At 36.2% G+C, this 12,121-nt stretch overlaps 2 protein-coding genes across 12 annotated transcripts in view; one reads left to right on the top strand and one right to left on the bottom strand.

Moving 5' to 3' along the window:
• LOC124433166 (tensin-like) overlaps nt 1-12,121 on the top strand; it is a 169,741-nt gene that overhangs the window by 55,340 nt on the left and 102,280 nt on the right. For all 10 annotated transcript variants that reach the window (XM_046982865.1, XM_046982863.1, XM_046982868.1 and 7 more), the window contains exons 3-4: nt 4,510-4,618; nt 4,927-4,964. In XM_046982865.1, coding sequence (XP_046838821.1) covers nt 4,510-4,618; nt 4,927-4,964 — 147 coding nt within the window. The remainder of the gene's footprint in view (nt 1-4,509; nt 4,619-4,926; nt 4,965-12,121) is intronic.
• Nucleotides 1-12,121, bottom strand: part of LOC124433167 (putative sodium-dependent multivitamin transporter) — a 64,886-nt gene that overhangs the window by 27,631 nt on the left and 25,134 nt on the right. Inside the window, exons 1-2 of one of the 2 annotated variants that reach the window (XM_046982881.1) lie at nt 10,541-11,076; nt 9,303-9,810 (exon numbers count right to left, since the gene is read on the bottom strand). The exons of the other annotated variant lie outside the window; for it this stretch is intronic. Of the exons in view, the coding sequence (XP_046838837.1) occupies nt 9,303-9,338 (36 nt within the window). The 5' untranslated portion in view covers nt 9,339-9,810; nt 10,541-11,076. Of the gene's footprint in view, nt 1-9,302; nt 9,811-10,540; nt 11,077-12,121 lie in introns of those variants that run through there. 2 annotated transcript variants of the gene reach the window in all.

The following is a 12,121-nucleotide window of genomic DNA, read 5'->3' as shown; positions in this document are numbered from 1 at the left end:
ATCGAAATTAATAGAGACGAATATTCCCGAAGGCAAGAGAAACAAATAAATTATTTCCCTTATAATCCTAACATCAACTATTAAAGTCACGATCAATAATAAAATATATTTTCTCTTCTCTCATACATATATTTATTGTATGGAATGAAAATTATTAGAGAAGTTCGAGTAAATGATAAAAGCTTTTCCCGCGAGAAATGTTATAGGAAGTAGTAGCGAGTAAGAGCGAGTAGTGTGTACATCAAACTGTACAGAGAATTCATAAAGTAAAATAAGAGAGAGAGAGAGAGAGAGAGAGAGAGAGAGCGAAAATGAGAAAGAGAGAGAAAGAGAGAAAAAGAGAGATGATGTAGAAGAAGAAGAAGAAGAAGAGAGATACAGAAGGAGATGAAGTGGTACGAGCAAACTACGCGGGTTCTTGTCTTTGTATCTTCGTGGTTAATGCAAGTCGAAGTGTTTCGAGTCAAAGCGCAAACAGAACCCGACAAAGCCGTCTCTGTTCCTGCTCTTCTTCTGCATACCTTCTTTCACTCTCTCTCTCTCTCTCTCTCTCTTTCTCTTTCTCTCTCTTCGCCAACCCCATCTCATCCCTTTCTCTCTCACTCTCTCTCTATTTCTTTCTCTTTCTCTTTAGCACTACAAATCGGTAGAGACTTAAGAACGCAAACATACCGACATTGAACGCATTTACTTCCACTCGAATCACTCGTAAGAGCTTTGAACTCGTTCGTTGGCGTCGGTGATTGCTCCTGATCTTATGATTAACAGGATGACCGGTTGTCTCATTAATGAACCGTAAGCATGAGAAGAAAAAAAAAAGATAAAGAATAGAATGAAAAGAGATAGATAGAGAGAAAGAGAGAGAGAGAGAGAGAGAGAGAGAGAAAAGTACAACCCTTTCCTATCTTTTAACCGTTAAAACCCTTTGGAGTTTATGGCGGTTCGGTCTTTCTCGCGATACGATCGCGTTTCTTCAACGAATTAATCTTCTCAAGATCCTTACGATGATTCGATCGGATGACTTTGTTATAGCTCCGAGGATAGCCGTCGTCGTAAATTATATTGAAAGCGACGTTAAATCGTCCCGACCGGTTAAAGATATATCGGATACATTGATCGACCTTTTTTTTATTAACTCGACGTGTTCTACCCCCTGCGGTTTTGTGTTTCAAACAGTTGCGAATTTTAATCATCGACGAGTTCAGATTCGTCGTTAAGTTTGATCGAATGAAAAAAAAGATTAAAAAAGAAAAAGAAAAAAAAAAAGAAAAAAGAAAAAGAGAGCAGAAAAAAAAAGAGAAAAAAGAAAAGAAAACAATAATGAAAGAAAAGGATATAGACAGGAATAAAAATAACGCAAAAATAAAACTATCCCTCGTATTATGGTATGAATTATTATTGGTATAACTCTTCTGTATCGATCATAATTTATTAATTTAACAAAAGAGACAAAAAGAAAAATTCAATACAATTATTCTCGAAACTTAGGAATATTTAACCAATGATTATGTTTGTAATTGACAATAGAAAATGACGAAACTTACAAGATAATATAATAATCATATAAATATATGATTATGTTATCTGTATATTACATGTCATTATAAACCATTAATAATTGGATTATTTTTACATGTATTTCAATTCATTATTTCCAAATATTAAAATCGTTCGATTCGTTTTTATAATTGAAAAAATAAATTTACTGTTTAACGAAATTACCGTATATACGTACATAACTATAAGGATTTACAACGACTGTTATTACACCGACATCTTATTTATATACTAGTATATAATTTCTCGTAAAAAGAATTTAATGTTGCTTCAAGATTTTACCGTTTACTACCCCTTTACTCCTTTCATCCTTTACATTCCCAATGATAGGGAAATCTAAGTCAGTAGGTTTATTGCACATTTGATAGCTCATTAATTGAAACGAAAGTTTAAGAGATGTAAAAAAAAAAAAAAAAAAACAGAAAAGAAACAAAAAAAAGAAAATAAATAATATTAATAATAATAATAATAATAATAATAATAATAATAATAATAATAATAATACGAATAAAAGTACAAACGAAAGAAAACAAAAAAGAAAATAGACAGTCGAAGGCAAATGTCGGGTCAGTTCAAGGCATTTTAAAGTTAAGGCAATAATTTTACCCTCGGAAAGAGATGAAAGCGAAAAGTCGAAGTTCGAACTAAGAGTAGGATAAGAAGAAGGAGGTGATGGATAAGGAGAATGGAGGAGGAGTAGGAGGAGAAGGAGGAGGAGGAGAAGGTGTCCTGCACGATTCGATCGAAGATTAGAGATCAATTAGTTGTCCGTGATCAACGGTGACTATTCATTCGCTGTGATGTCAAAGGTCTTTCATAAATACATATACATATATACATATATATATATATATATAGTCGATTAGATGAGAGGATTAGTAAGATAAATGCAAGGACTTTTAACGCGAAATGATTTGCAACGAATTGTACGTACTTTTATGTGTTCGAAGACCTGCCTACATAAAGGTCTCTTGCGTAATTTTAGTCATTTCTTTTTCTTTTTTTCTTTCATAACGAACGGGGTAATAACGATTTATTGCCATTTACACTCGTGAAGAAACGAAAGGGATACGAAAGAGCGAATAGAAAAGAAAGAGATATAGAAAGAGGGAGAGAGAGAGAGAGAGAAAGAGAAAGAGAAAGAGAGAGAGAGAGAGAGAGAGTAAAAGGGAGAGAAAAAGAGAGAGAAAGATAATACGGAATGCGTTTCGTATGTAACGTTACGGTTTACTGATCAACGAAAAGAGGACGGGATTTAAAAAGCATCTATGTACGTTCCAACACCATATATATATATATATATATATATATATATATATGTATATATATATGTATAGTAGTCGCACCTGAAACTCGCCTTCTTTCCGTTCTCGTTACTCTCTCTGGAGATCGTGACGTCGTAATTACAGGGGAAGTGTTCCGACAAAGCTTATGATTAAGATATATTAATGATACCATCGTTCTAAGATATTTCATTAGTAATATACGACTTGATACATTTATCAAAGATAAATGAAGACAATAGCTCCATTTTATGATATCATTATTATTTTCTATTATATATCCCTCGTATTAATTCAATTCCATCTATTTAAATATAATAAATTTCTAAAAAAAAAAAAAAAAAAAACAAAAGAAAAAAAAACCAAGACTATAATAATAATAATAATAATAATAATAATAATAATAATATATAGGGTTCAATTTATCGGTAAATACAATTTTTATTAAACGAATCTCGTATTATCGTATGATTTTATATCGCATGTCGTGATCTTCATTCGTTTATACATTCGCCATGGATAATTTTGCGTTCACATAGAATAATATAGGTATATCTTAAACGTCAAGTAGGCCAAGAAAGAAAATTTGACTGACAGTTGTCTCGTCCTCGATTGTTTCCTGGGAATTCGGGATGTATAAATGGACGGACGGATAGATAGATAAATGGATGGATGGATGGTTGGGTGGATGGATGGATGGATGTATAGATGGGTGCCGTTGAATGTGGGTGAAACCATAGGGTATTCACTTCTCATGGTAGATCGAAGCTTTGCGTGACTATAATTGCAAACCGTGCACCCATGGGATGGATCGTAGATGCCGCCGCGGGCATTTGCTTGCTTGCTTGGTTGCTTGCTTGCTTGCTTGCTTGCTTGCTTGCTTGCTTACTAGCTTGCTTGTACATAACTTTCCCAATGCCGCTATTGTCGATCTTACGGCTCCGTTAAACTCCGTTGTTTTAACAAGTTGACTTTTGTATTCGCATATTTTTCTTTTCTATTTCTTTTTTATTTTTTTTTTTTTTTTTTTTTTTTTTTATATTTCTTTCTTTTATTTTTTTTCTCTCTTTACATGACAATGTTAACAGTCGGACAGGTAATAACGTTGGACAAATTGCTTTTACGATTTCACTCGACCCAATATCCTTGCAACATTCAGTTTCTCACGCAGTCGAGATTTTAAAGACAAATTAGATACTTATTAAAAGATATAGAAATTTATTTTAAAAGAGAAAAGAAAGAAATAGATCAAAAGTTACACAATCGTTCCATTTCTTTTCTTTTCTTTTTTTTCTTTTTTTTTTTTTCACTTAAAAAGAAGCAACCTCGGAGTCGTCAGATTCAAATGGATCGAGAGAAAATGTGATTTTAAAATGAAAAAAAAAAAAAAAAGGAAAAGAAAAGAAAAAAGAAAAAGGAAAAAAAGGAAAAAAAATAATGTAGACTTCAAGAATTTCTAAAAGAATTCTGCCTGACTCTATTTCCTTTTTTTTTCTCTCTCTCTTTTTTCGTCAACGTCTTTCCTTTCACTCTTCTTCTTTTTTTCTTTCTTTTTCTTTTTTTTTTTTCTTTTTTCTTATCCCGTCATCGTCCGATATCCATTACGGTTCTTCGTATTAATCATCTATAATTTTAATCTTTCTTACTTCATTTCCTTTTTCTATTTCAGAGCGACTTTGAACCTCAGTGTCACGTGTTCCGAACGAAGCAATTGCGCAAGCCCCGACCTTGTCATCTGTGCCATCAGGCGGTGATCAAGCAAGCGTCGTGCTGTAGAGGTGAGTCGATAAAGTCGTGAACTGTAAGAGTCTCGGTAATAGAGAGACACGTTGTCGGTATTATTCGTTTCAATCGATCGTTGGTAAAAAAGATTAAAATAGGCGCGAAAAATTAAAGGGATTCAAAAATTTCTTGCCTTTCATTTTTTTTTTTTTCTTTTATCTTCGAACAAAAAAAATGTAATTACTAATATTTTCGATCAATGATAAAAAAAAAAAGAAAAAGAAAAAGAAATCTCTTTATATAATCCCAATAATGAATCTACTCAAACGCGTCAATTTTAATAAAAATCTCCTTTTACTTTCAGTATGCAAATACATCTGTCACAAGACTTGCGAAGACAAGGTAAGTAAATAGAAACTTATTTTATATTGAAATTAACAAGATAACGTAAATCAACCGACTAGATGAACTCGTCTCGTCACGTCACGTTCTCGTCTCCTTCACGTTCGTCATTTAATTTGAAGTTTTAACCGAAGCTAAAACTCGAAAGTCAGTTGGATGCAATACTCGTACTTGGGCCGGCACGAAAGCACAACTTTTTCTTGAGTTTACTATATAGAGTGGACCTCGAGTGTTCTTCTTCGAGTGATTGTAACATGTATATACACATACATATACATACACACATGAGCACACACACAGAGATAGATACTTATACGAACAAGAGTCTAACGGGTCGCGAACCTCGCTTTCCGTATCTATGTATATATGTATTTAGTGTGTATGTATAGTCGAGCAGCTTATCCTTTCATGCGCCAAACTGCTCACTCGTATATCTCGATGGTTTCGAAAAGCGTTGAGGGGACTCGAAGAAGAGGAGTTTCCTCTTTGTATTCGCCGATACGAACGAATGTTACTCTTCTGTGAAGAACGTAACGGAAGTCATCAGCAACACACACACACAAATATACACGGACGCACACGGACAAAATGTATACAAAAACATATACACACACACACACACACACACATCTCTCTCTTTCTCTCTCTCTCTCTCTCTCTGTTCCTATCTCCCTCTCACTATCAGACTGTTTCACTTACAGAAGATGCATCTTAATTCGAGTTCTCCGGCAATGGCGAGTTCCCGATGAGATTCTCAGTTCTTCGAAGAACGTTCGGTTCGTTTATCGTATCCGTAAGAGATTTTCTATGTATGAGAGTTCCACCTCCGTAGGTCTCTCTTTACACTGTTTACGTGGGTGTGCGTGTGTGCGAACGCTCAGCTAAATGCGGTGTGAGTTCAGTCACCGGGCAGGGCACGAGCCTTGCTCGCTCACTCACTCACTCACTCACTCACTTATTTACTCACTCACTCACTCACTTATTTACTCACTCACTCACTCACTCGTTTTACCTTCTTCGTATCTTTACTCCTATGTCAGCTACTGCTATGGTGTCTGCGGGATCGGCACTGAACGACATTCAGAGGACGTTGTCTTGGTAAGAATGATAAAGAGAGAGAGAGAGAGAGAGAGAGCAAGATTTCCTCTGTTTTTCTTTTTGGAAGTTACTTGCCGAAGTATTCACGGTAAAGATTTAAGTCGCTTTCAAAAGAAAGGATAATTTTCGATCTACTTCTACTATAAAATACATTATACTTCGTTCATGTATTAATGCCAACACTGGTTACCACTATACTTGGATTTTAATCAATGCCTATAGGAAACGTGCAGTATCCACGTTGATATAAATCTTCTATAGGATTTTCGTTAGATTTACAAGAGATTCTATCTCTCTCTCTCTCTCTCTCTCTCTCTCTTTCTCTCTTTTTATCTCTATCTCTATCTATCTATCTATCTATCTATCTATCTATTTATTTATTTATTTATTTATTTATCTCTCTCTCTCTCTCTCTCTCTCTCTCTCTCTCTCTTTTCTTCTTCTTCTCTCTCTTTTTATCTATATCTCTTTATAACCAAGGTTTACCTGTAGAATTCATAAACTATTCGCGTGCTCTTCGTAGATTTATCAAAGGCTCTCGTACACCATAGAATTATCTAGCATCGTCCGTCCTTGGCATTCTACTTCCACTCGTTCGAACCCGTTTCAAGAGTCCAGGATTCGAAGATTAAGGCGGAATAATTCAAAGACGATCGCCGGGCCGATTGAAACGAATCGATTTTGTAAAAAAGGGGAAGAAAGAATGAAAAGAAAAAGAGAGAGAGAGAGAGAGAGACAGAGAGAGAGAGAGAAAAAAATTATAAAAAAAAAGAAAAAAGGAAGAAAAAAATTAAAAGAAGAAGGGCGTTAAGAGGGCGTTACACAATCGTAAGCCTGCTCACGATTTTCTTTAGTCGATCGTAAAGCATAAATGGAAGCGATTTGCCTGGAGCAGTTAATGAAGAGAGAGAAAGAGAAAGAAAGAGAGAGAGAGAGAGAGAAAGAGAGAGAGAGAATACACAAGTCGTTGAATCAGGCCAGAAGCAAATTGACCGACGTCGTGATTTCAGTGTTAAAGATTATTGATTGCTCAACCAGAACACACCTCGTACACTCCTTCGAACTATGTCTATGATTATCAACGCGCCATCATTAGCAACTCGAACTCATTACATTTATGAGAACGGTCACGATCGACACTGCTATCGGCTTCTCTTCATTCGCGAGATAAAGAAAAAAATGAGAGAGAGAGAGAGAGAGAGAGTGAGACGACCGCCAGTAGCACGAAACAAGAAGAAAAAAGAGAAAAAGAGAGAGAGAGAGAGAGAGAGAGACAGAGAGACTGTTCTCGTACATCACGATCCTCATTTTGAAATTCAAGCCATTGCTCTTGGTATCGTTGAAAGAGTCGTCATGCGACAAACGAGATATACGACGATGTAATTTTGTTATTTTCCAAGGTGTTACGAGATATCTCTCTCTCTCTCTCTCTCTCTCTCTCTCGTTCTCTATCTCTCTCTTTCTTTTTCTCTTTTTCTCTGTTTCTCATTATTTTGTTGACAAATGAAATTCGACACACGCACGATCTTTAACTCAGTAAAGTCCTTTTGAATACAATCATACGTTTTATATCCTCTCTCACCTTGAGTCTCTCTCTCTTTCTCTCTGTCGTATAGACACATATACATAAAAATATTCTCTCGCAATTCTGAGATAGATCGAATCGCTAGAGGCACGCGGAATTGATATCATTTCTTGTCTCTTGGAATCGATGAGGATACCACTTAAGAACTCTCTCTCTCTCTCTCTCCCTCTATGTGTGTCTGTGTGTGTGTGTATGTGTGTCTGCAAACGCGGAACGAGCTAACGAACGACATCGTTCGTCGGATATGGAGAGGCCGAGATTTCCACGAGATCGAAGGTCAAACGAATCTTAGCGAGTCCTACGTGATCCTACGCGTTCTTCCTCTCTCTTTCTCATCTCTTCTCACTCTTTCCTTATTCTCCTTCTTCTTCTTCTTCTTCTTCTTTTTATTCTGTCTCTTTCTCTCTCTCTCTCTCTCTCTCTCTTTATCTCTCACTTTTTTTTCTCCGCCGACTACCAAAATTCGCATATCTTCCGGAACGTGTTCCGAATACGCAAATATGAGCTCGACTATTCCTGGAACTCGATTCTCTCGTTTTTTACGATCGTCAAAATGGAAGATCACGAATGATCCAACAAATAAGATGATTCCATTCTAAGTAATTAAATACGAAGATTCTAAATCGTTCGAAGGATAACATTGAAAATTTTATTATTAACAATATTTAATATAAAGAGTTCGTGAATTCTTTTCTTTTCTTTTTTCCTTTCCTTTCCCTTTTCTATAGTTTAAAGTAGAAAAAGAGAAATGAAAGGAAAAAAAGAAAAAGCTCATTTTATAATGCAACGCGATTATAAATGACGATAATGGCATTAGTACAATGTGCGAACACGAATAAGGAAGAAATAATTCTTAACAGTAGTAAATTATTATTATCAGTAAGATCGTAGTATTCATGAGAGAGATATTTACATAGATCTGAGACATGGGTAATTATCGGCTAGGGGGATCAACAAAATTCGAGATACGTTATCTCGGTTAAACCGACGGGACCACGCCCGGCTTTCTCTGTCATCGCCCTAAGATCGATCGAGCATACTGCTAGAGCAAGCAACGACCTTTAGAATCCTCATCCCGGAGTAGGGAGTTCCGTCGTTGTCCCTCGTTGGCTCGTTGAACAACCGGTAGCTTGGTTCGAGGTAAGCAGAGGAGGTAAGAAGAAGAAGAAGAAGAAGAAGAAGGAGAAGTAGAAGAAGTAGAAGTAGAAGGAGTAAAAGAAGAAGGAGAAATAGAAGGAGTAGAAGAAGCAACAGCAGCAGCAACAGAACAGCAAAGAAGATGGAACAGAAACAGCAACTAACAACAACAACAACAACAACAACAGCAGAGAAAGTGGAAGTTAATGCAACAGAAACACCAGCAAATAACAACAACAATAATAGCAGAGAAAGTGGAACTTAATGCAACAGAAATACCAGCAAACGTTGAAACTCTTCCAATGTCCTCTCAGACTCGAGTATACTTTCTCTCTCTCTCTTTCTCTCTCTCGTTACTATCACTGTCATTGTTATTGTTGTCGTTGTTGTTGTTGTTGTTATTTCTAACTATGGTGCATCGACCGTTCTGAGCTAGCTAGTAAGCATTGTAAACCGTTCGTTCGTTCGTTCCTTCCTCCGTATATCCCGTCTTAACCAAGTACGAAAGTCGTGGCTACCATAGTCGGTGGTACCAGGACGTTGTACCATGGCATGTACCACCTCGGTCTTCCAGGATTGTAAACAGCTGGCAAGAACCGGGGAAACCAGGCGATACTTAAACGTCCTCCTCCCTTCGACTTCCTTCGCGCCACCTTATCTCTCTCTCTCTCTCTCTCTCTCTCTTTCTCTTTCTTTCTTCTTCTTCTTCTATCTCATCCCTCCATCTCGCTTCCACTTTTCATCCAAGAGACGCAACGATCCAGGTGCACTGTCGGCCGATATTAACCCACGCTTCGGCTTTCCTCCGCGACGAGTGTGAGACTGGTGGTACGTAATGGCCGCTGGTAGGTAGTCCACCGACATGAAAGAAGAGAGGAGAAAAAGGAAAAGAAAAAGACACAAAGTGGTTGAATATAGCTAAGTAAAAGAGAGAAAGAGAGAGAGAGAGAGAGAGAGAGAGAGAGAGTAGGAGTAGGCCGAGGTGGTCCGCATAACGCGAGGTCACGAGAAATCTCCTGGGAGAACCTAAAGAAGAAGAAAAAGAAGAAGAAGATAAAGAAGAAGAAGAAGATGATGATGATGATGAAAAAGGAATAGAGAAGAAGGGATGGAAGAGAATCGTGATGTCGGACTACCTGTATAAGATATCCGTTTACTTTCGTACGAAGTACAGGTTACACATCATAGTGAAATAGTAAGAAAGACAGAGAGAGAAATATATACATGTATATATATATATATATATATATATAGTTCGTGTGAATCAATCGTTTGTCATAAATACGCGATAACATGATATTTGTCCAAATCTTCGAATCTTTATATACATATATATATATATATATATATATATATATATATATTTTTTTTTTTTATTTTTCTTTCCAAGTTCATGCCACCTGTGACTATCATCGTTTCCCAGGAATGCGTTCAAGATGTGGCATCGTGCAATTAATATAATTGTAGGTTATAAGAGAAAAGTGATTATTATAATGATATACCAGAGTCTTAGCGGTAACGTTAACTCTCCACGTTAATGGATTCATGATATCGGACTTGGTTCAAAGAGCGCGAGCTTTTAATATCTGATAATTACAAAGTGTAGATACGATAGCGTATATACCGAAGAGATAAAACATTTAGATAAAATTGTCACCGATGTACCTATCCATATGTAGGTATATATAGGACGTATATATCTATATAGGTACGTATGTATGTATCTCTCTCTCTTTCTCTATATGTGTAGACATACTATGTGCGTGGGATGGTCCGGCTCACGATGGGTCCAAGTACGAGTTACTTTCCTTTTAATAGATCCTTCGGATAAGTGCGTCGAGTAAAGAGGATTATCCTTTACTTCGAAGGAAGTGCGATCGATCGCGCGTAGGCGTAATTGCGAGTGATTAATCGATCGGACGTCTGTGGAAGTGAGAAACTGGTCACGTGTAGGTATGTGATCGTCTTTCTTAGATAATATTAACATTAAAAAAAGAAAGTGAGAGAGAGAGAGAGAAAGAGAGAAAGAAAAGAATTTCTTCAAATTGGTAATTCCTCGCTTTGTTATTATAAAGGAAGAAAAATCACGGAAGGGATCGCGTGAGTGGATCTTAGTTTCCTAACGGAAACTTCGCGTGGGATCTATCGATCGGACATGTAATCGTACTTGGGATGCCCTCAATTTCATTGATCCCATACGATTGTACATGTACACACTTATCTTTCAAAACTTTATCGTTACCACTGACGAATTTATCGTTTCTTTTCTTCTTCCATTTTTCCTTTTTTTTCTTCTCTTGTTTTTTTTTTTTTTTTTTTTTTTATATATATATATATATATCAATAATTTAGTATCAGCCGTGCGAGTAATCGCATTTACTTCCTTTCCTCTACTTTGCAAAAAAAAAAAAGTTATAGTAAATCGTGATTTATTAGATATCGTTATATCTTGTATATAGGAAAAAGTAGAAGAGTAAATAATTATCTATATCGCAATATACGGCGAGGACGAAAATTCTGCTGGTAGATATCTTCTGGTGGGGTTGGCTCTACCTGGCGGCCGATAGCACGATGGGTTCCGTGCACGCGCGCTACGGAGTCTCTCCAGTCAGCGAAGAGCGCTCTAACGCGAAGGACGTGGGAAAGATCGATTCGCGTTGAAATTCGTATTTCTCGATTTTACGATCGCGTTCTTATTTTCGTTTACAGCTGCGAGGACTACTTGTCTATATACACACACACACACACACACACACACACATATATATATACATATATAAAATGTATATATAAATATATACATTTATAACGTGATCACTTTTATCTAACTTTTATGTATCTCTTTAATCGATCCGCGATCATTGATTAATGATCGATAAAGATCATCGATTATATGGATTAATGTTACAAGTGAAAAACTTTAGTAATAGTGATTAAAAGTATTCGTGTGATCCTTGATCGAACGAAATAAAAAACTCAATCGGATTGTTCGCTTTAACGAAAATCTATAAAAGTTTTGAAAAAGTTTTGACGAATTTCTTCTCTCTTTTTTTTTCCTTTTTTTTTTTTTTTTTTTATATATATATATATATATGTTGTAGAAAATAAAAAAAAAAAAGAAAAAGAAAAAGAAACGAGGAGATAAAAAAATCGATATAGTTATGTATAACGAGTACCACCACCACCACCACCACCATCACCACCATTAACACCACCAAATCGATCCCTACGTTCTTTCCACTCGACCAGAATAAAAAAAGCAAGCGAAGGAAGAACTTACTGCGGTACGGTAAAACGCACGTTCGGAAGAGTCTCTCGAGACTAATACTCTCGATTC

Source organism: Vespa crabro, chromosome 2, assembly GCF_910589235.1.
Source record: "Vespa crabro chromosome 2, iyVesCrab1.2, whole genome shotgun sequence".
NCBI classification, from domain to species: Eukaryota; Metazoa; Arthropoda; class Insecta; order Hymenoptera; family Vespidae; genus Vespa; species Vespa crabro.
This window is presented reverse-complemented; position numbering and strand designations above follow the sequence as displayed.